At 42.0% G+C, this 25,757-nt stretch overlaps 1 protein-coding gene across 1 annotated transcript in view; it reads right to left on the reverse strand.

The window, feature by feature from the left end:
* Nucleotides 1-25,757, reverse strand: part of Ziz (dedicator of cytokinesis protein Ziz) — a 251,109-nt gene that overhangs the window by 155,719 nt on the left and 69,633 nt on the right. The window contains exons 12-15 of the mRNA XM_080277570.1: nucleotides 23,815-23,978; nucleotides 20,333-20,571; nucleotides 7,626-8,215; nucleotides 7,097-7,312 (exon numbers count right to left, since the gene is read on the reverse strand). Of these exons, the coding sequence (XP_080133696.1) occupies nucleotides 7,097-7,312; nucleotides 7,626-8,215; nucleotides 20,333-20,571; nucleotides 23,815-23,978 (1,209 nt within the window). The remainder of the gene's footprint in view (nucleotides 1-7,096; nucleotides 7,313-7,625; nucleotides 8,216-20,332; nucleotides 20,572-23,814; nucleotides 23,979-25,757) is intronic.

Here is a 25,757-nt window from a genome sequence, read left to right on the forward strand (position 1 = left end):
ACATTTTTCACCACTATATTGCCGTCCATTCTCTCCACGTGACCATACCATCTCAGTACACGCTCTTTGATTCTGGTACCCACAGACTTCCTCACTCAGCACCTTTCACAAATCACATTACTCGATATCCTCTCCACTCTCTGTACTCCACATACATTCCTGAACAGTCCTATCTCCACTGCTCTCACTCTTGACTTTTCATTTTCATGCCACACCATAGTCTCACACTCACATGTTAAAGCTGGCACTAACACTCCTTCATGTAAGCCTCGCACAGCTGCAACACTCAAGCCGTTTCTTATCAAGGCTTTCATAACACCAGCTACTTTCCTTCCTTGTGTCACTCTACTTTCCATTTCATTTGCACATTTTCCTCTATTTTCTATCACTGTACCCAGGTATTTGAACTCTCACTAATTCCAGTTTCTCTCCATTCACTATAACATCACACTGAGAGTCACCTTCTCTCTCAACATCCATCAATTTACTCTTTTCTACGTTTACTCTCACGACACAACATTCACAGACATCAGCAGAACTCTGCACTAGTCTACCAAGCTCTTGTCTGGTATTTGCAAGTGGTACTGCATCATCACCATACATTAAATTTGAGATATTCCATCCATCACCATTCATTATCAATGCCAACCCTCTCTCCATTACTCATGTTTTTACTTCTCTCATCCCCCCATCCATTCATATATTGAACAACCATGGGGACAACACACAACCTTGTCGCATGCCCACAATGATCGTAAACCATTCACTTACGTACCCATTTAGTCTTACACACACCTCACTACCATCATAAAAACTCTGAACGGCACCTAGCAGCTTACCATCTACACCGTACATACTGTACAGAAAACTTTCCACAATCCTTCTCTGTCTACTTTGTCATATACATTTTCCAGATCTGTAAGTTCCATAAACACCTAACAGCCCTTCTCACAAGCCTTCTCCAGTATCTGTCTCACTGTTAATATTTGATCCACACATCCTCTGCCACTCCTAAAGCCACCCTGTTCATCACTCACTAGGCCTTTTAATATCGCTCTTGCTTTCTCTGTAATAATTCTTCCAAATATCTTCCCTACAGAACTACATAAACTTATGTCATGATAATTCTTGCACTCACTTTGCTCACCTTTATTTTTGTACAGGGGTACAATCTGTGGAGTAGACTGTAGCACCAGTCGAGCAGGGCAGTACTCCCGAGGTGGATGGAAAGCTGATGACAGGGAGTGCTGGAGCTCCCGTTTCATCAGCCCTCAGGACTAGTTCCTGACCATCCCCCTTTGCTGAACTTTTTCAGTGTCTCAGTTACACAGAGAGTAGGCCAGCATGCTCTTCAGTACAAATTTCTCTATCTTCACCAAACTACATGCACAGTACACACTACACTTCCTATTCAAAATTCACAATAATGGCGTCGATTCACCAAGCCTCGGAGTCCCCAGGGGGGGGGACCATAAATGCCCCCGCCATCTGCCCCTCTCCCGGTGACGACTCGAAGTGCCTGGAACCACTGTCTGACTCTCTTCTTCTTCATTTCTGCAACATTGGCGGCCTTTCATCTAACTTTCGCTCTGTTGAGCACCACCTCTCCTCCTCTAAACCTCACCTTCTTTTTCTAACAGAGACTCAGCTGTCTGAGGCAACTGACAGCAAACCCTTTTCTGTATCCTCCTACTTTCTCTATACTCATTTCAAAGCCAAAGGTGGCTGTTGTGTATACATACGCAACGACTTATCTTGCTCTCGTGTTCCTGAACTTGATTCTTCTGAATTCTCCACACTCTGGCTTCGGCTTTCCTGTCATTCTCTGACTAAATATATCTGTGCTGTTTACTTATCCCCTAATTCTACTGACTATCAAAAATTCTTCGACTATCTTACTTCTACGATGGAACACATTCTGTCCATTTCTCCTTTCTCTGAAATCTCCATTCTTGGAGATTTCAATGTTCACCACCACCTTTGGCTCTCCTCTCCTTTCACGGATCCACCTGGTGAACAAGCCTACATCTTTTCCATCCTTAATGACCTAGAGCAGCTTGTACAGCACCCTACCCGAATCCCTGACGGCATTGGAGAGAGCTCCAACATACTTGACCTCTTCCTCACAACTAATCCTTCTGCTTACTCTGTTAAACTTTTCTCTCCATTGGGCTCCTCCGATCACAACCTTAATACCTTAACCTGTCCTATCACTCTGGTACGGCCTGTGGACCCTCCAGGGAAGCGTCGTCTATGGCATTTTAGAGCCGCGGACTGGGAGGCCCTCAGGCAGTACTTCTTTGATTTTCACTGGAATGATTATTGCTTCCATGGCCGTGAGCCATATGGGTGTGCCTTGCGCATTACGGAGGTTATTCTCTCGGGCATGGAAGCATACATTCCATTCTCATATCCTTTGACTAACGCAAGAAAGCCTTGGTTTAATCACGCTTGTTCTAATGCTGTCCGCAACAAGGAGAAGGCCTACAAAAGGTACCGGAGCCAACCCACCCCTGAATCACATCGTCTTTATGTTTCTGCCCGGAATCGTGCTAGGTTTGTTCTTCGCTCTACTAAAAATAATTTCATCCATACTAAATGCTCTCAACTCTCCAACTCGAATTCTTCCCGCTCATTCTGGCACCTTGCCAAAAATCTTTCTAACAACTTTACCTCATCATCCGTCCCTCCTCTTTTCGACTCTGATGGTTCTGTAGCTATTTCTTCTACTGATAAAGCAGATCTCTTCCCTCAGACTTTCTCCTCCAATTCCACCTTAGACGATTCCGGTGCTGTTCCTCCATCACTTCCCCCCTCTGACTTCCTCATGGCTGACATTAAAATTTCTTCAGTTGATGTATTTTCTGCCATCACTGGCCTCAGTACTAACAAGGCATATGGGCCTGATGGGGTCCCTCCTGTTGTTCTCAAGAACTGTGCTTCTGTGCTTACACCCTGCCTAGGCAAACTCTTTCGCCTTTGCCTGTCAACTTGTACCTTTCCTTCTTGCTGGAAGTTTGCTCTCATTCAGCCAGTCCCAAAGAAGGGTGACCACTCCCAACCCTCCAACTATCGTCCAATTGCTTTAACGTCCTGCATTTCAAAAGTTTTCGAGTTAATTCTTAATAGAAAAATTTTAAGGCATCTTTCCTATCACAACCTTCTTTCCGATCGTCAGTATGGGTTCCGTCAGGGACGCTCCACTGGCGATCTTCTCACCTACCTTTCAGACTCCTGGTCATCCTCCTTTCGGGACTTTGGCGAAAGCTTTGCCATTGCACTTGACATCTCAAAGGCTTTCGATCGAGTCTGGCATAAATCTTTAATTTTCAAACTGCCCTCCTACGGTTTCTATCCTTCTGTCTGTGCCTTCATCGCTAGTTTCCTTTCTGGTCGTTCTATAGCCGCTGTTGTAGACGGCCATCGTTCTTCTCCTAGATCTATCAACAGTGGTGTTCCTCAGGGCTCTGTCCTATCACCAACTCTCTTCCTTTTATTCATCAATGATCTTCTCAGCTGTACATCTAACCCTATCCACTCATACGCTGTTGACTCCACCCTTCACCTTTCCATTCGGTTCCCGCAACGCCCATGTCAACAGTTACTTCAACAAACAAGGGATGAGGCTATGGCACACCTAATGTCTGACTTGGCTCGTATCTCTGACTGGGGTAAAAATAATATGGTTGTCTTCAATGCATCTAAGACTCAGTTCTTACACCTATCACCCCGACAAAATCTTCCACAGGTATACCCACTAATGTTTAATAATATTCAGCTTAATCCTGCATCATCCTTGAACATGCTTGGGGTTTCATTTACTCGGGACTTATCTTGGAAAAATCATATTACATCTCTTGTAAAATCTGCTTCCAAGAGATTGGGTGTGCTAAGCCGACTCCACTCTTTCTTTACCCCTGCACAATTGTTGACTCTATACAGGGGTTTTATCCGCCCCTGTGTGGAGTACAACTCTCATGTGTGGGGAGGCTCCCCACATACAGCTCTTCTCAATAGGGTGGAGTCAAAGGCTTTTCGTCTCATTAACTCTCCTCCTCTTACTGACTACCTTCAACCTCTGTCTCTTCGCCGCTCTGTTGCATCTTTATCTCTTTTCTATCGCTACTTTAATGGTCACTGCTCCTCTGAACTGTCTGCTTGCATTCCTCCACCTCTACGACGGGCGCGTAGCACCCGTCTGGCAGCAAACTCTCATCCCTTTTCTGTCCAACTCTCTAATGCAAGAGTTAACCGTTACTCCCAGTCTTTCATTTATGCAACAGGTCAGCTCTGGAACTGTCTCCCTCTGTCTGTATTTCCTGCTGCCTATGATCTCCAGTCTTTCAAACGCAGTGTGTCCAGGCATCTCAAAATGATCGGATCTTGAATTTGGCTCTCTATTGTATTTTGTTTTTCTCTTGGAGGGAACTGTTACTGCGGGCTCATGGCCTTTGGTTCCTTCTTCCTCGCATTAAAAAAAAAAAAAAAAAAAAAAAAATCACAGCCTTTTTCCACTCTACTGACACAGTTCCACTCATTCATGCCTTCTTACATATCTCCAACAAGCACTTCATGCTGCTCTCCCCACTACGCTTAATCATCTCTGCATACACCTCATCAACACCAGCTGCTTTCCCATTTTTCATGCGTTTCACAGCGTTCTTCACTTCTGCGTGTGTCATGTTTCCTAGCACTGCATTCCTTCTCTGCATACCCCCAAAACTAATCATGTTTACAGCCGCTCTGCTCTCTCCATTCCCATTGTCAGACTCAAAATATTCTCTCCATCTGGTCCTTACTTCATCCCCCTGGGTTAATAATCCACCACTTACATCCTTCACACCCTCACATTTCTTTCCGCTGTCACCTCTACATTTCTGCACCTCTTTCCAGAATAACTTCCTATTTTCAGAATAACTTGCATTCACTTTTCTTCCTAAATCATCATTTACCTCCATCTTTTTCCTCGTCACTAATCTCTTTACATGCTTCTTGTTCTCAACATAATCAGTTCTTATTTCAACTGAACCCCTGTCCTATATCCACTCTAGCCACTTCTTCCTCTTTTCCTCCACTGCTCTCTTTTATCGCACCATGTCATACCTTTCTTCTTCACTGTTACTCTTGCCACAACACACACTGCTTTAGCATTACTAACTAAGGAATTCCTATATACATTCCACACATTGTCCAGATCCATTTCATTCCAATTCACTGATTCTAACTCCTCCCCTACTTTGGCCCTGTATTCACTTGCCAATTCTTTAATCCTCAGCTTCTCGACTTTCAGTCTCCCTCCCTGACTGCTTCTCTCTCTCTCTTGGTCCACCTCATTCCTCTCAGCTTGATCTTGGATGCCACGATCATATGATCTGACAAACCGCCACATCATCCTTTCACTGCTCTCGCATCAGCAACATTTCCCCAGCATCGATTTCTCTATGAGCAGGTAATCAATCACGCTCCTTTCAACATGATCTCCATTCCCTCTTACCACATATATTTATGTGCATCTTTATGTTTGAATAAGAATTGCAAATGCATAACCTCCTTCCCTGACACATGCCCTTCAGTCACTTTCCATTATCATTTTCTCCTGGTACTCCATTACTACTCATTATATCATTCACAGGACCAGTGCCTACTCTCCCATTCATATCGCTCATTACAAACACTTTATAACTCCTGGGCATTTCTCCTACTACTTCATCTAACTCATCCCAAAACCTGTCTTTCTTTGTCTTACTCCTGTCATCACACGGTGCATATGCTACAATCACTGCCACTTTCACCTTCTCAAACTTGAACTTGATATTCATGTATCTCGAGCTGACACATTTGTAATCTCCCATTCCACTCCGACACACTTTATTTATGAACAAAGCAACTCCTTCCTTGCATCTTCCTTGCCCAATCATGCCCAACCTTATCCATTTAACACCCTCCCACTCCTCCACTTCACACCCTTTCATCTTCGTTTCACACAATGCCATCAAGGCATACCTCACACTCTGGAACACATCACTACTTCCACCCTCTTTCTCTCTTCATTCACACCTTTCACATTCCACATGGCCTTGCAAACCTGCCATATGGTTGGGTCTCTGGGCAGGGACTGGGCCCTCCTGGGCTCTCCGAAACATTTGCCATGATTTAGTGATTTTAGATTGGGGACTCTGGGGGACGCTTAACCTGGACCAAAACCCAGGTTACATGGTTACCACCATCCATCCACCCATCATCCTATCCTACGTTGCCCCATGAGGAGCGTAGGAGCCCGGGGCTAGGCAGCTGGTCCCGACATCCAAGATGAGAGTGACCAACCTCACTCATCCCTGAGTGGCACTACATGAGCAATAAACCCCAACCATCCCTTGGATATAAACCTTCACCGGCTCAATCTGATTGGAGCACAATCATTACCCACTAAACCACCAGGTGCCAAAATTTGGTTATATGGTTACCACCCAGCGTAGTAAATAGTTTCCTGGTGTACAGGAAACCATTTGGCTTGTCACTCAGTGTAGAGTCACCCATGGGCAGAAGGAAGAGGAAAGAATGAAGGAATGAAAGACAGAAGAGGGATTGTAAAGTCACCCGTAGGCAGAAGGATGAGGAAAGAATGAAGGAAAGAAAGATAGAAGATGGAAGGAAAGAAGGATGGAGGAGAGGACAGAGCAGACACCCCAGAGCAGCACTACATTGAGTGAGTGGATGGTGAGCGCCCCCACCTACCACCCAGCGGAGTAAATGGTTTCCCGGGTACAGGAAACCATTTGGCTTGTCACTCAGTGCAGAGATCATTAAGGCAACACTACACTGAGTAAGTGGATGAATGGCACCTCCACCTACCACAAGTTATCATACATCTTCTCCTGTAAATTTCCACTCATTTTTTATATACTGTATGTGGTACCATATTATCAAAACCTTAAACCCAGTGTATACCTAAGATCTGGAGCTTACTGTTACATTTTAAAATCATGCAGATACTGCATTAATTCTTTAATCTAGTAATACTCCCAACTGAGCAATACTGATGGAATGAAGGATGAATGGTTATATACAGGATAAAGAAATCAAACAGTTACAGCACCTTGAGATGTTTGAGCATTTCTCCATCCATAGGCTGTGCAGGCTTGGGGCTGGAGGCTCCCCCACTCCCCATGCCAGAAGGAGGAAGGAGGGAGGAGCTAGAGTGGAAGAAGTTATGAAGGTTCTGGTCAGAGCTGAGTACTGTTGATACCAGCTGCATTGACACACGGAACACACTTTTCTGGTTGTCCACCCATCGCACCTCAGGACCCGCAAACTGAAGTAGTTGTGATTACTTGTTATTGTTGCTGTAGCCCCAGTTTCACCTGAATATGAACCTGGTGGACTGCAGGTTGAAGCTGCCCTCCTTCTGCAGTCCACCATCCTCCATCCAGGCAATAGAGAAGAAATGGGGGACATTTGTATAATCAGGTATTGGAGCAGCCTAGTTATATTGGTGCCACCATCACCAACTATGATTACTGCTCTAATAAGTCATTTACTATACTACTGGGTACAATATAGTTTTGACTATAGCAAATAAATAAACAATAATTAAAGTATGAGCAGTAAATATAACAGAAACTCACTCCCTTTCCAAGTCCTAGTGGTTCTATGGACAAATATTTGGCAGGAAGGTGGGCAGCAACTGGAAGCATCTGTTCATCAGTAACCAATCTGCCTTTGTGGGTCAGGGGTAGCCAGGAATATCCCACCACTGTTTCCACTGGGACATCTTTCTTTCCTGCTTTGGCTGCCTCAATGGCAATATGGGAGAAGGTAAAAAGGAGATGGTGTGAGGCAGTCAATTTGTGTGGCAAGAGAATTTTTACTTCATCACCCCATTCTGGCAAGGTGTTGTGGTGAAGTACAACAGATGACATCTGAGTTGTAAGAGTCCCAGATCCAGGACGTCCATATATGGCCTTTAGTGGTGTCGCATTCTCACTGTCTGAGTCTCGAATCTCCACTGAGCATACCAGGTTGCGGGCACGGCTGAAACTCTTCTGATTGTCATAATTGAGATGGTGTGGGTATACATGGAGGTGGTTGCAGTAGCTGACATAAGGGTGGATATCGTCAACACAAGTGCTGGGGAACTCCTGGACCTCCACTGTTGGCTCATGTGTTGGAGGGTTTGGGAATGGCTTTACTGGCTCCAGACCAGGTGTTACAGAGTCTGCAAGTGAGTATTACAACACATTAAAAAATAATACAGGAAAGTTCTGATTTGTATGTTTTAAGTGACTAAATTTGCTCATATTTATACTGTTCTATCCATCTCTTCAAGCACAAGTCTATCACAATCAAGATGAATGAGTCATCATTATACATGACATTAATGAAATCTCTATCACATTTGTATGTATCCATTATTTGTTTTTGGAAAATGTATCTTTCCATTCAGCAATTCACATTATGGTAGCTATCTAAGAACTACAATCCACTGTACAGTACTATTATCTTAAAGAACAAATTTATGCCAATTAACCACATTCTTATGTTACTGAATGCCCAAGGATAGGCATGCTAGACTTCTCAAGATTTAACACCAGTAAAATAAAAAGTAAATGCAGATGCCTTAGGTTTAACCCTCTGGCTGAATAACATATCTTGCCAAATGATGGACTAAACTGTGAAATTTTATCCTCAGCTCATCATTAATCATCTATCTATCTATCTATTGCCAGACGCCTTAATCCCTTATACGGGGTGGCCACAAACAAATCGTCTCCAAGTCGCACTGTCCCCCGCCATTTCACTGCTCTGCTCCAAATTCACACACCCCTCTCTCATATACCTCTCCACTCCATCCCTCCATCTCATCCTTGGCCTTCCCCTCCCTCTCTCCCCCTCCACTTCACTCACATACACTCTCATCATCAGTCTCTCACTCTCCATCCCCTCCACATGGCCAAACCACCTCAATATGTTTCTCCTGACGCTTCCTATCACATCCACATCCACACCACAACGCTCCTTCACATCCTCAGTTGTCAGTCTGTCTCTCCATGTGACTCCACAAGCTCTTCTCAAAAAACTCATTTCCACTGTTCTCATTCTTGACTTGTGTTCCTCCAACAGGGTCATAGTTTCACTTCTGTAAGTTAGAGTTGGTATCACAATACTGTCATGTAATAACTTTTTCACTTCCATGCTCACTTCCCTGTTTCTTATCACTGCTTTCAAGGAACCAGCAACCTTTCTTCCTTGTTGTACCCTTTCAAGCACTTCACCCTCCTAACTTCCATCCTTATTCTTCATATTACCCAAGTACTTAGACATACTCACATTTTCCATTTCCTCATCATCCATCCTCACTGTACATTCACTGACTTCACCTCTCTCAAAGACCGTAACTTTACTCTTCCCTAAATTCACCTTTAGATTCCGTTTCTTACACACACTCCCAAACTCATCTATCAAGCCTTGCAGCTCCCCTTTGTCTTCACTTAACAACACAGTTCTGCAAACAACATCTTTTTAATAACCCCATCCATATACAGATTGAACAACAATGGAGACATGACACATCCCTGTTTCAACCCAACCTTCAAAAAGAAAAACTCACGCAGTTCACTATCCACAAGCACTGCAGCCTTAGCACCTTCATACATACTCTTCACAGCATTCAACAACATCCCATCTACTCCATATATTCTTAATACTTTCCAAAATCCTTGTCTATTCATCCTGTCATATGCTTTCTCCAAATCCATGATGGCCGCATACAACTTCTTTCCTTTCTCTAGAAACTTTTCCACTAAAGATCTAAGAATGAATATCTGATCTACACAACCTCTTCCCTTCCTAAAACCTCCCTGTTCTTCTCCAACTAATTCCTCTATTATTTCTTTAAGTCTGTCAGTAAGTATCCTACCATATACTTTTTCTATGACACTAAGAACACAAATGCCCCTATGATTACCACACACTTCTTTTTCCCCTTTCCCTTTGTTCATTCATTCAAGGGAATAATTATATCTGACTTCCAATCCCCCAGGACTCTACCTTCCGCCCAGGCCAATCTGCACATCTTCCACATCCATTCTACTACTATCTCTCCCCCATGTTTCAGCATTTCACCACACACTCCATCAATAACTGGGGCTCTCCCCATTTTGACTTTCTTCATTGCTTCCACAACTTCCATCCTACTGATTTCTTCCTCTCTTCTCATCTCCCTCCTTCTCCCAACCATTCCCCAGCCACTTATACTCACATTACTTTCATTCTCTATGTTAAACAATTCATTAATGTGTTCTCTCCATCTGCTCACTTTTTCTCCCTTCTCAACTAGTAATCTACCATTTTTATCTTTCACTTCCCTACTAACTTCATTGCCACCCTGTCTGACTCTCTTTACCTCTTTCCAGAACATTTTCTTACATTCCCTCCACTTTACACCCCAATTCCTTCCAAATACCTCATCCACTCTCTTCTTACTCTCTCTTACTAATGGTGTTTCTAAAACACCTTTCGCATCCTTGGTTTTTCTTATGCATAATTATCCTCTTTCCTCTGATGATGTATAGCATGCCCATATTTTACAACATGGATGCCTTTTTGAAAACTGATCAAATAACGAATTCAGCATTGTAGCAATCACATACCTGAGAAAAACGGTCAAATAACAAGAAATTAGGGGGAGGGGGATAGCATAAATTGAAAAAAGGCCTTACACTCTTATTACAGTACAGTACTGTAATTGTAAAAGTCAAAGATCGTATCCTGTGCAATCACACAGTGAGGATGAACAGTACAGCATTTCCTATTCATATCTTGTTACCTTCACATTAAGTTATTCAGCTTACTGAAAGACAGACTTAAAAGATAGATGGGTTAGATATAGCTTTCACAAACCTTTCCAGTATATTTCCCAGGTTGAATTAAATCATCTAGAGACTGACAGAACAAACAGTCGAGAGATGACATCATACTGAATGGGCCATATTATCTAACATTACAACCAACTCAAAGTCAAATGGCCACCCCTTACAGGATTATGGGATCTGGCAGTAGACAGTAGATAAACCCATGATGAAATGCAAAGCAAGTAATTTGTAGGCAAACAGTTAAAGAAACAAGACATAAAGACAGATATATACACAGATAGGCAGATTCAGACTGATAGACAGAGAGCTAGATAGATGGACAGATAGACTGACAGATATATACACTAGATCCTCATGGTAACGGACTAATTCGGGAAGGGCCTGATCTGATAAAAACTAATACTGTACTCCATCGTACAGGTATCCCTTGCTTTATGACTGGTATATATTCCTAGAAAGGCAATCGTATACCGAAATATCGTATTGCGAACTGAAGGTTTAATGGGAAAAATAGGGATGCATTCCTGGACTCGTATATAAGAAACGCAACACCCATACAAGTGATCTAATATGCAATAATAATAATGCTTTATGTATTGTTGTGCATCTGAATCACATAATGTACATTTGCAGACATAATGACATGAAATAGCATAAACAATGACATGAAATAAGGTACAGTATGAAGAAGAGAAAAATAGTAATATCCTGGGCACTCATGTACACAGACACACAGAGGTTGTAAGGTGAACGAGCGCGCAGGTGAGACTGGGGAGTGATGGAGTTTCTTGACAATTCGCCGTCAAATCAACTCGTTGTCACAAAAATAACAAGACAATTCGTTGTCATTAATGAAGACAGCTATGGGTGACATTAGAATATAATTCAAAGGAGACTACAGCGAGGAAGAAACAAGGTAATTATTGACAAAAGGTGCAACTACACTCAATCCTCGTAAATCACGTGTTAATAAATCATGGATTCGTAAATCACAGCTAGGTGGCCGTAAGACTGCCGGCAACCTTAAATCACTATTAATTCACGAAAATCGTGGATCTAGACACCCAAGTGGGCCTTTTCTGAGGAGAACAGTAAACTGCGGCATTCAAACTGAAAATCGCGACCTAACAACCAATCACTGTGCGTCCCTGGTGGCATATGTGCATACTAATGCTGCCATGTTGTTGTTCTTGTCCCGCCAGTCCGCACACTACAGACCTTCGCCACGGAGTACGAGAATTACCTGCCTTTTTTGTGCAACTTCCCCCCGCCTCCTACCTGCCATGGCCCCTCCCAACCCCCCAATGAAGAGCTCTAAGCAGTATGGCATCAAGAAGCTGCCACAATTGTTGTACAGTTAATGTTTGGAGCTCATTCCTCGTGTTGAGAGGGGAGAGAAGTTTTCAAAGCTGGCGAAAGAGTTTGGGAAGAACAAGTGCTGAGAGGTTCTAAGCTCTTCCCAACACCACCCCACTCCATTCACTTAAGCAACTTCGTCATAGGATTAAGGTGAGATCCCTTCACATGGCTTATTTCTGTTTAATACATGCAATGAATATTCCTAAATTTGTATGTTTGTGTTTGATGGTGCCTAGATAGGTGTAGGTAGGGTGCTATGGGGGTGGGTTGGCCAAAGTCCAGACCCAAATTAATTTTTCACATCCATCTATCCATTATCCAATCATACATTGCCCCAAGAGAAGCATAGAGAGTTATTATTCATAAATCACGGAATTCATAATCACGGCACTGGTCCAGACCCAAACTGCCACAATTTACAAGGACTGAGTGTAATAAATAAGATTCAAAGCCTACGCTATTGAACACAGACTTTGATGGATCCCCCTGAAACAGAGTTATTAAAGTATTGATTAATTAATAACAAGTACTGTATATTTATAGAATGACAGGGAATCGTCCAGGGTGCGAAATGTCCTGACTGGGAATCGTCCATGATTTGACAGTGAATTGTCTTGGAACCAGTGATGCTTGGTTGGTGGAAGCGCAGGAAACTGTGTGCGCAGGATGGGTATGCCATGTAATGGGAGCCCCCACAAACTAGAAAAAGATGCCATCGCTAGCCAGATAACCTAATGTAAAGTGCAAAAGTGGGGTCAGTTTGAATTACCCTCTGTTATACTTGAAAACAGGATGTTTGTTTATTTATCTACATATAACACTGAAGAAAAAATGGCTTCTTTTTCAAAATATAATAGAAACGGAAGGTTGCGTCCATCTCAGTTTAGGGACAGCCTACGTGCGAGTATTGTTGCCTGAGTATTAATCACTGTCATGTTTTTAAGTGGTGAATGTACATTTGTAAGGAAAAATGGTAAATGGGTATAACGAAATTATATCTTATGTAACAAATGAAGGAAATATGGTACTTAAACAATCGAAGATCGTATGACCTCACATAACTCGTATGGAGGCGCCTCCTCATGGGCAGTGTGGCATAGTTTGGGTGCCCACTGCCAGGGGCCCATGACAGCGCTGATGATGTGTACACACCACACCTGACTCCTGTGTCTTTTGAAATCAGCCAATAAATCCGGAAACTATAATGCCGTGGTCCACTGCACAGCTAAAATATATGTGGAAAAATAGACTGTAGCAGAACTGGGATGTTTTCGCAAAGCAAGAGGAATACCATGCCTTTAAAAATTCAGGTCGCTGATCTCGGCCACGTAAGATTTTGGCTGTAAAATTCTTACTATTATTAAGTGTATAATGGATAGAATCATGTCAGGATTTATCAAATGAAAGATTACGATCTCTGGAAACTGTATGATAAATTTTTCCAACAACTGAGATTCATAACACTTGATAAAAATGTGCTGAATGCAAAAACACATAATCAGCTTTCATGGCTTTTAGTAAACTCTATGGAGAAATCATCATCATCATCATCAACTGGACCTCCTTTCCCACCCAAGGGCAGGGTGAGGAGTAGCAATGTCCAGACAGCCCAAAATTGCCCAATTCCATGGGCCACGCTTCCATTCACTCATCATTCAAGCCCCCGGAATCCTGGCTCTATTGGATATGCCAAAAACATTCACCACGTTCTGTAGCTTCACATATCGTATCAGACAGAGTCAATCCAGACGCTGCCACGTTAAAAAGGGGTGCCAAAAATCCCTGATCATGCACATCTCCTCACAAAATTCATCCAGCCAGCTCGATCTCCTGTCAGTTCCCTAGCCTCACTGACTTCCAAACCTCTCTTCCTCACACATTCATCCACCATATCTCTCCACCTTCTCCTTGGCCTACCTAGCCTCCTCCCTCCTTCAAATTCGCTCAGATATACCTTCTTCACCACTCTATTGTTATCCATTCTCTTCACATGACCATACCATCTCAGTACACTCTCTTCAATTCTGGTGTCCACCGACTTCCTCACTCCACATCTTTCACGAATCACATTATTTTGTATCCTATCCACCCTCTGTACTCAACATACATTCCACAGCAGTCCCATCTCCACTGCTCTTACTCTTGACTTTTTATTTTCATGCCACACCATAGTCTCACATCCATATGTTAAAGTTGGCACTAACACTCCTTCATGTAAGCCTCGTGCAGCTGCAACACTCAAGCCTCTGTTTCTTATCAAGGCCTTCATTGCAACAGCTACTTTTCTTCCTTGTGTCACTCTACTTTCAACTTCTTTTGCACATTTTCCTCTCTTTTCTGTCACTGTACCCAGGTATTTGAACTCTCTCACCAATTCCAGTCTCTCTCCATTCACTGTTACATTGCACTGGGAGTCACCTTCTCTCTCAATAACCATCACTTTACTCTTTTCTACATTTACTCTCAAGGAACGATGCTTAAAGACATCAGCAAGACTCTGCAATAGCCTACCAAGTTCTTGTCCGGTACTTGCAAGCAGTACTGCATCATCAGCATACAACAAATTTGAAATATTCCATCCATCACCATTCATTACCAATGCCATCCCTCTCTACATTACTCGTGTTTTTACTTCTCTCATCACCCCATCCACATATACATTGAACAACCAAGGGGACATCACACAACCTTGTCGCACGCCCACACTGATTGTGAACCATTCACTTAGATGTCCATTAACCCTGACACATGCTTCACTACCATCATAAAAACTTTTCAAAGTAAATCTTGTTTTGAGCATCAGTATATAATCTAAGATGGTAGGTGGGGGCGTTCATCATCCACTCACTCGATGTAGTGCTGCTCTTGGGTGTCTGCCCTTTCCTCTCCTCTCTCCATTCCTTCCTTCCTCTTCTGTCTTCCTTTACTTCATTCTTTCCTCGTCCTTCTGCCTACAGGTGACTTTACACTCCCTCTTTTGTCTTTCTTTCTTTCATTCTTTCCTCTTCCTTCTGCCTATGGGTGACTCTACACTGAGTGACAAGCCTAATGGTTTCCTGTACACCAGGAAACCATTTACTACGCTGGGTGGTAACCATATAACCAAATTATGGCACCTGGTGGTTTAGTGGGTAATTACAGCACTCCAATCAGATTGAGCCGGTGAAGGTTTATATCCAAGGGATGGTTGGGGTTATTGCTCACGTAATGCCACTCAGGGATGAGTGAGGCTGGTCACTCTCATCTTGAATGTCAGGACCAAATTGCCTAGCCCCAGGCTTCTACGCTTCTCATGGGGCAAAGTAGAACTGGATGATGATGGATGGATGGATGGAAAATAATAATGGTATAATGCTTTATGCCTGAGTAATAATCCCAATAGGAATTTTTTTTAAAGGAAGGTACACCAACTATGAGCAGGTAGTGACCACACACTATTTAGTGATCTAGCAAACACTGGCAACTTTCAGGAGTTTTTGGCAGCTCCTATTCTCTGATGATCTGCCTGTGAGCACAGGATTCTCCACATTACCAATCATAAATGCACGGAAGCTCAGCCGTAAAACAAACGAATGTTACTAAAGAAGAACGATCATAAATGCGAAATATTGTAAAAAGAAACATCGTACAACGAGGGAGACCTGTATCTGATGGTATCCCCCCGACCATATATAGACACACAGATGGAGAGACAGATAGACAGACTGACAGGGAGACACACAGATAGACAGATAGATAGACAAAAAGATAAAGACTGATAAGCAGACAGAAGATATAGACAGATAGGCACAGACAGATACTGTATAGAAAGATATAGATACAGATAGAGACAACAGATATAGACATATAGGCAGACAGATATATATAGACAGATGGACAAAGACAGACAGATATATATAGATATAAATGCACACAGATAGGTCAATAGACACAGATACAGTAGATGCTCGATTTAACAAACAACGACTTAGCTGAAGCCTGAGATAACAGAATCATATTTTTCCGGCATTTTTCGGCCTGGTTTAACCCCTAACCGCCAGCTGACGTGTATAGCCATCAGGATTCAGGGCAATGAGCATTGCCAGCTGACAGGATGTACCACAAGCACCTTTCCACCACCCTTTGAACTTGCGGCAATTTTTTATGACAACCATAGGGTAGGTAGGTACCCAAGGTACCCCACTGATGCACGGCTCAGTCTGTACATGGCACTGGTAGAGTGTAGAGTGATGTCTTTCTTATCCTCCTCATCCGATTCTGTCCCTCCGATTGCATCATCGACCCCCCATGAATGTTCTGCCCTTACCGCCAGGGAAAGGGTTCAGTAACTGAGCAGGTGTGCGGGAAATTGTAAATAGTAAACAAGTACTGTATACACAAGTGTGTTTTTTTTATACAAAAGTGAAATGTAAGACATTGTAAGTTATATCTAGTATGTGTTATGAAATAAGTGTTACATAATAAGTAATACAAGTGCATTGCAATAAGTGTTACAGTTTATCGTTATTTGTGAAACAATGATTGGAAATACCTTGAGTAACCCTATCTACTACAATGAAAGAAAACCAAAAGTGCATGAGAGAAAAAGAAAATGACCTGGTTAGCTGTAACTAAATATTTTCCCCTCGTTACTCAGAAAATAATGCTGAATATGTGAGCATTAGCGTATTTGTGATGTGCAGTACAAAAAATGTAAGTTGTGTATAACATTTGAAATATTTTCACACTGCCCTTGATTAGTACAAATTAGTCACAATTTCTTTAAAAGTACTTACCTCATACTCAACCATACTGTGTGAAGCAACTAGAGCACTTACAGTAAGACCTTGATATAACGGACTTCAATAGACTGGAATTCGCTTTTATCGGACTCGAGGAGCTACTGGACTAAATTCCTATGTATCAAAAAAAGTCCGATAAAGCCAGAAGCAGTCCGGACTGCCTGACCACTTCTGTTATGTTCACCACAATAAGGTAAATAAAAGACATGTTTATCAGTGTACAGTACAGTATTATTATATATATTATGCCATCTGTTTAATGTAGTAAAGTTATAACACAGTACAGTACTGCAATGGTAGTCAAGACAGTTTAAAAAACATTCATGCAATCCTGACTAATGTCTGATATATCGGAAAAAGTCCGGATTAACAGGGGGAAGTCCGGATTAACAGGGGGAAGTCCAGATGTTGCTTTTATTGGAATTTCGCATTTTTCGGAATGGTTTGGGCCCCAATTAGTCCGTTATAGTGAGGTCTTACTGTACTTCTCAAAGTGCAATTACCAGTAATCGTGATGTCAACTGCAAATATAAGTGCCGTAGTAGAGGGAAATTATTATAATTGACGCGAGAAGTGAGAACAGAAAATAAAGAGCTATTCTTTTCCCATACAGCTACGGGGCATAGTGGTGCTATGAAACGGGAGGAAAACCCTATGGGGAGCCACATGGAAGGGATGATGACTAATCCTTATGATGGTGAGTAAAGTAAAAAAAAAAAAAAATTATTGGAATATTCCGAAAGGCCAGGCAGTGTTACAATCATCACTCTGGTCAGTGCTGCCAATGCTGGCCGGCAAGTCCAAGGTCACTGACAGTGGCATGCAAACAGATTAGCTCACCAAAACACGGAAAACCAGTCATCTTTAACTTAACATTACTCATCAACAGGACCACCTGGAGACCTCGGGATACTTTCATTTGAAAGAGGAAGAGTTGTTGAGTCTAATGTATACTTAATTTTTTCTCTAGCTACAATAATTTGGCAGAATTAGGGTTTGAACTATGGGTATTTTTCCCAAAATCTCTAAAATTCCCTGTAAGGAGGAGTAGGCGATGGCGGAAAACCCCCAGCGGCTAAGTGTTAAAGGAAAATTTTTGTTAAAATGAGTATAATTCCATTAAGGATATTCCATTCCAAAAACCATCAAATACCCGGAAAAAGTCCTGTAAATCGAGTGTGTCATCGCGCCATACCTGAAAAACTCCCGACTGGTGGTGTGCAGTGCTGCCACAAATCCCCGCCAAGCTGCCTGAGTAGCAGCAAGGAGTCGGCAATGTCGTTTGGCACATGCAGTCTCCACGTGACCCCCCAACTGTAAACAACTGCTCCGCGTGTGTGCAGCTTTGTCTTGGTATTGCAGCCAGTGTGATTTTTTTTTAATGAACCAAATCTTTTATGAACCATGCCGAAGGTTCAGGAAAAGAAAGGGTGAGGCTTTCCCTTGCCCAGGAACTGGAAATAATTGAGAAGATGAAGCACCATCCCTGATGCTCCCCAGCCCCTCTGTCACCCCCTGTTGATGGAAAGTGACTCTGGCAGTGACTAAACAACCTCCAGGCCTGACATAGGTTTGGGGGGCCAGTATGGCTACCTGTGTCAGGTATATTTCTGCAACAAGAGCAGAACCACTACTTTTGGAGGTAACCCTTACTGTAGTTTACTATCCCTATTTACTATACCATTTCGTTCACTACTATCCTCACCTTATTCTTTATGTGAGTGTATTTTTATTACTAAGTCATTACTGTATGTATCACTGTTAACAAGTACACAATAATGCATTTAAGTGTGGGTATTAATTATGGGTTCAGACTGCTGTGTGTGGCGTTGAGAGTTAGCATAGTTTGCTAGGTTTGGATGTGCATGTCAGTGACTCAGCTTGACTGCTGCCTTCAAGGATTTGGCGGAAAGTACCTCAAAATACCGGAAAAGTTTCCCTTATACCAAGCCTTGGTTACAGAACTCGATTTTGTGGAAATTCGAGAAAACAGAACAGGGGTTGGCTGAATTAGTTCGTTAAATCGAGCATCTACTATATATACCTCGATGTAGTGCTGCTGTCGGGTGTCTACCCTTTCCTCTCCTCCATCCTTCTTTCCTTCCATCCTCTTCTGTCTTCCTTTCCTTCTTTCTTTCCTTGTCCTTCTGCCTACGGGCCACTTTACACTCCCTCTTCTGTCTTTCTTTCCTTCATTCTTTCCTCTTCCTTCTGCCTGTCTGTGACTCTACACTGAGTGACAAGCCAAATGGTTTCCTGTACACCAGAAAACCATTTACTATGTTGGGTGGTAACCATATAACCAAATTTTGGTGCCTGGTGGTTTAGTGAGTAATTACTGCACACTAATCAGATTGAGCCGGTGAAGGTTTATATCCAAGGAGCGGTTGGGGTTGATTGCTTATGTAAGGTCACTCAGGGATGAGTGAGACTGGTCACTCTCATCTGAAATGTCGGGACCAACTGCCTAGCCCCGGAGTCCTACGCTCCTCATGGGACAATGTAAAATTTGATGATGGATGGATGGATATAGATAGTGTATATATACTGTTGGTGGAGGTGGAGGATTAGTGCCCCTCCCTGTAAAACAATTAACTCTAAGCCCTTGGCCACCCCGTCTGGGATACATGGCGTCTGGCAATGAATGAATGAATGAATGAGTATATACTGTATATATATTGGATGGATATAGATAGTGTATATATACTGTGTATATATATATATATATATACAGCAGACCCTCACTATAACAAAATAACTGGGGGGAAGACTGATCCAATAATGCCGATAGTTCATTATATCCAATGGTCCTGCCCTCCCCCCAAGGTGGGATTTCTAGCACATTTGAAAATAAATCAGTATAACTGTTTATTCTAGTACTAAAGATGAAAACTATACCCATTTTACACCAAGCTGACCCATACTTTTGCCTTTTCGAGGCTCATTTCATATCCTTGTCATAGCATTTTTTTCATAACTAGTACAGTGCAATTTTACTACAATCCGTTACTATAACTCAGCAATCATGATGGGAAGAGGGCAATTCTAGCCAGGTTGGCATAAAAAGGATGGAAAACATGTATTGCAACCCATTGCACCCAATCCAGGGTACACTGCTCGTTACAGCTGACTGAAATTAGGTGGCTTTCGTTGTGTCCAGTAAATCCGAAAACCAGTCTACCAAGGTCCAATAAAGGTCTAGAGAGTGTGCGTGCGTGCATGCGTGCGTGCATGTGTGTGTGTACATATAAACAGATAGATAGACAGACAGATAAAAGTGTTTCCATATACAACTAATATTAACTTACTAATGTCACTTACTTGGCAATGTTACTTCCATTGGTAATATTTGAGCAACAATATTTCCTGGTATTGTTGTTAATTTATTCATTTTTTCAGGCTTGCGGAAGTCAGACAGCATTCTGATGAATTCAGATTCACTTAACCGTTTCTCATCACAGCGGAATATTGGGGAGAAAGTAGATTCTGTGTCCAAGGTGCCCGACTGTTTGAAAAGTGGCCGGGCACACCAGCCAAATGGCATCCTATAATCTCCAAGCCTGTCCAAACATAGAAGTACGGTTAGAGAAAATTAAAACAAACCTGGTAATCCAGTAAATCTATACCATACAATCTAATAGCACTGATGAGGCAATGAAATAATGCACCCACTAAAAATACAAAACACAATTGAGATACTGTATTCCTGATCTCTGGCCAATGAAATTTTCAGTTTCATCAAGTGTTACCCATACTTCTTCAGGTGCCTATTTGGTCACGTGATTACCTCAACATAATATATGGTTTCGTGGTTACATAAAACCAAAACGACTCGCCACTTAAAATGCCGTCACCTGAAGACTAATACCTTTCTTTTAAAATACTGTACCTATTCATCTAAAACACTGCTGTTTACCACTTAGATTTAGCACAGTATTCCTCACATTTTACAGTCTGCCTATATGTCAAGTGTAAAGAATTTCTGATAAAAACACCAAACAGTACCTGACCAGCTATTAACTTTATCATTATAATCATCTTTATCTTTTTTCCAACTTAAGGATGGAGTGCCCACTAATAAACGGTTAGGGAAAACATACATATGAATGCACATACATATACAGGAGATAAAAGGGTGGAAAATATAACAGCAAACAATATGTGAAACCATACACATGAATGGTAAAACTTATTTTTCAGTCATGGTTTAATACAGTTGATCAAGAGTAGGGATGCAAGCAGCACACCGATCAAAAACTGAGACAAAATCATAGAATATGACCTCAGGAATATGGGAGACTGACAGAGATTGAAAAGCATGGAGAGCCGCCATTAGGTGACCATGTTGGAGGCTTTATAATTCCATCACCCAATCCTACATTGCCCCATGAAGAGAGCAGGAGCCTGGGGCTAGGCAAGTTGGTCCTGGCATTTAACATGAGAGTGACCAGCCTCATTCATCCCTGAGTTGCATTCCATGAGCAATAAACCCCAAACACCCTGTCACGAATTCGCGCGAGCGTATTTATAAATTCGTGACATTGTACTTTAGTGAGAAAACCATGAACTCTAGTGGATTCCCCACTGGGCATCACTCAGTTCAATCGTCCTGGTATTCACTTCGATCGGGATGGTTTTCAGAACATTTGTCACTGTTTCACAAGTGACCATTCTTACCCGCAACATTGGTGCTTTCACTGAGTGTTTTATTGTTAGCCTATATCGTTCACTTTCTTTCCATTGACCATTGAACTTAGGCCACGCCTACTTCCTGCAAACACGGCCAGCCCCTACCTCTTTATCCCGTTTGAATTTAGTCAGCTTTGAGTCGCCTCGAGGGTAGGACCGTTTGTGCCCAGCGTAGAGCAGCGCCTCCGTTGTACAGCGAGTTCCTGAATCTCCACCTAGATGGTGAATTGGTGAAGCGGGCTTAGCGAATAGCAGCGTTTTGATGTTCATCACAGGCGCCCAGACTACTCGTTCGGCTCCCCTTAACTGACCAGTATTTCTGTTCCTTTTTCTAGGTTTAAGTTTATTTAGCTTTTGAATGAGCGAGTGAGTGTATTCTCCTTGTTATTTTAAATTCATTTCTGAGATTCATATAACGTAAATTTATTTTACTGTAATCAATAAATTTACAGTTCTTTTCTTTGGGCTTAATGTAATTAAACACATGTTTTATTTCTCCACATTAATCTTATTTTAGTTGCCGCTCCCAGTTTGCACAAACTCTTTACATTACTCATAACTGGTACTTAGGCCAGGTCTTTTGTATCAAACTTAAATCCGTTGTGCCTGCCAGGAGTTAAGCACCAGAAAGAACCTGTTTATTATTATTAGCATTAGTTATTGATTGTCAGGGGTGGAGTCATTTTCTCGAGAGGCTAACAGTACTACAAACAGCACTCTTGAGTAATTAGTCTCTGCTGTGTAATGCTGAGAAAGTTTATAAATTCTCATTTTTAAATCGGCAAAGTATGCCGGCATAAAGTAAAACTTACTGCTAGATTTTCACAAGTTAATTCCTTGTCTCTGTTTTCAAGTAACATCCAGCATTATTAATTCATAAATTCACATACCCCCGTGACACCCCCCCTTGGATATAAATCTTCATTGGCTCAATCTGACTGGAGCACTATAATTACCCACTAAACCACCAGATACCAAAACTTGGTTATATGGTTACCACCCAATGTAGTAAATGGTTTCCTGGTGTACAGGAAACCATTTGGCTTGTCACTCAGCACAGAGTCACCCACAGACAGAAGGAAGAGGAAAGTGGGTACAAACCATTAATCATTTCATTAGAAGGCAATCATAAGAACACTCAAAATTTTTCTGCAACCCATCTTCCCTGACCCTGGCCTAATAACTCACCCAGTAAAGATGAGTTCAGTCTATCATCATCATCATCATCATCGTCATCATCATCCGGACCTCCTTTCCCACCCTAGGGCAGGGTGAGGGGTAGCATTATCCAGACAGCCCAAATTTGACCAATCCAATGGGCCACGCCCCCATTCACTCAATATTCAAGCCCCCGGAATCCTGGCTCTATTAGATACACCAAAAACATTCACCACGTTCTGTAACTTCACATAAACATATCCGACAGAGTCAATCCAGACGCTGCCACGTTAAAAAGGGGTGCCGAATCCCAGATCATGCACTTCTCCTCACAACATTCATCCAATCAGCTCGATCTCTTGTCATTTCCCTAGCCCCATCAACATCCAAACCTCTCTTCTACACACACTCATCCACCATATCTCTCCACCTTCTCCTTGGCCTACTTCGCCTCCTCCCTCCTTCAAATTCACTCAGATATACCTTTTTCACCACTCTATTGTTATCCATTCTCTCCACATGACCATACCATCTCAGTACACTCACTTCGATTCTGGTGTCCACGGACTTCCTCACTCCACATCTTTCATCAATCACATTATTCTGTATCATATCCACCCTCTGTATGCCACATACTTTCCTCAGCAGTCCCATCCCCACAGCTCTTACTCTTGACTTTTCAACTTCATGCCACACCATAGTCTCACACCTATATGTTAAAGTTGGCACTAACACTCCTTCACAAAAGCCTTGTGCAGCTGCAGCACTCAAGCCTCTGCAGTCTAATCTTATTGTTTAATGTGGCCATTGTATCGTATCATTTCATACCATTTACAACAGCTCTAACACATGCCTGCATGCTTCAGCCATGGTCACCTAATGACGGCTCTCCATGCCACCAGTCCCTTGCTCCTGAGGTTACACTCTACAGATGAATATTTTCGGTGAATAAATACCTGTAGCAGCAAGTTTTGATGGTGCGCTGTAGCTTCTGTATGGTCTTGGGATCCAGCACTTTGAGATAAGGCTCCACAGTCTGAACTACAGAACCCTGTAAGACTTTCTCTATCCGCACAACCAGGTACACATCACTATGAGGTCGTGTCACGCTCATCACTGCCTAGAAAAAGGAAAACATATGAAAGGGACTGATGTTAACAGTCAAGAATAATTGTGTTGGGCTCAGAAAGGATATTAACACTCTCAGGGTCCTACGACTCACTCTAGGCTGAATACAGTAAAAGTCCAATTATTTAGCAGCTGATTATTTGGTAGATCCAAAACATCTGCAGTTTTGAGAAATAGTCTCATTTGCAAAAGTCTCTGATTGTCTGACAGATACTTTATTCTGAATCATCTTGGCAATCCAGGAAATGTTATCTGTGACTTGAAGGCCTACTGTGTCATTACACTTGTATATGTTCAATAACTTCTATATTTTTTAGATTCAGGTACTGATTACAATACTGTACACTATCATACAGTACAGTAACCTCCCCTCAAATTAGCGAGGGTTATGTTCCAAACTTCCTCCTCAATTCTAGAAATTCGCAACTTCTTGACACCTTCCTGAAAATGACATTTACTTGTAACTTCTAGCCCATGAACCACTGATACTGTAATGCACTATCCATAAATAAAAGTTTCTTGTTAAATCTGTTCCCCTGTTGTTTTTAGCTGTTCAGCTGTGACAATTCGTCAGTGTAACGGCAGAAGGGACTGTCCTAAGTATTTAACTAAACCTTAACTGTACCTAATAATTTAACCAAACCTAACCTAACCTACAGTTAGGAAAGTGAGAAACAAAATCCATCTTTGAGTCCATAGAGTAAGTTTCTTTCCTAGTGCCAGAAACAAACAATCGTAGGTATGGCTTAACAGCTTAATCCCTCAATGGCTGGGAGTTCAGAAATTTGCGTGCACCGCTGGCCGGCCCCAGAAAATTTTTTTAAGAGTTCTAAAATCAATTTATTTTTCTTAAAGATGTGAAGAGAATCATCTGGCAAACCTAGTAATGTGGTTTTTAGCTTCCTAAACCCATCCTATGATTCGCTATGATTCTCAGAAGAATCCATAAAATTACTGTGCATGTGCCATATGGGCGAAAACATCTGAGATTATGCAACCGCCTGACTGATTGGGATGGTAGCGTAGAGTCGTGTAAACATACCAATGACCTTTGTTCCCTTCCCATAATTGTTAACAGTTTTAGCTCGTGCTAACTCGACATCACTGACACCAGTACCGTAAAGAGTTGTTCAATGCCAGGGGTTATTAAGGGGTTAATAGAATTCATTACTGTTTGCATCAATGCTCTCTTTTTCACATATACACACAAAAACAAACAAAAGAATAAGCACTACATGTAAGTTTAACTTTCAGCAGAAATACCTTACCAATTCAATTCATATTCCTCCTGTTTATTTTCTGTCTTTTTCTGACTATTTTCTCAGGAAGTAATCACTAATTAGTGAAGTTTTATGAGTTTGGCAATTACAGTATGGGGTTCTATTGCATACAGCAGTCTCTCCAAACACATTTGTAATAACATAAGTAGTTATGACATTCACCAATACATATAAAGTTCTGGCTAGGCAATATTCCATACCATCTCGGCAGTCCAGGAAGTGTTATCTGTGACTTGTAGGCCTACTGTCATTAAACTTGTATATGTTCACTAATTTCTATATTTTCCAGATTCAGGGATAGTACAGGTACACCCCAGTTTAATGATGCAAATGGTTAGGTAAAAACCCATCGTTAGGTGGGGTATCGTATATCAGGGTACATTTAACATGTAATGGAATGCATTTTTCAGCCTTGGGTTTCTCCCCCAACCAAGTCCAAAACCCACCTAAATGAGCCCAAAAACAAGTTTAAAGCCAATCTAATTGACCTA

This window comes from Coenobita brevimanus, chromosome 70, assembly GCF_032717465.1.
Source record: "Coenobita brevimanus isolate Jiangsu-jjx chromosome 70, ASM3271746v2, whole genome shotgun sequence".
NCBI lineage: Eukaryota > Metazoa > Arthropoda > Malacostraca > Decapoda > Coenobitidae > Coenobita > Coenobita brevimanus.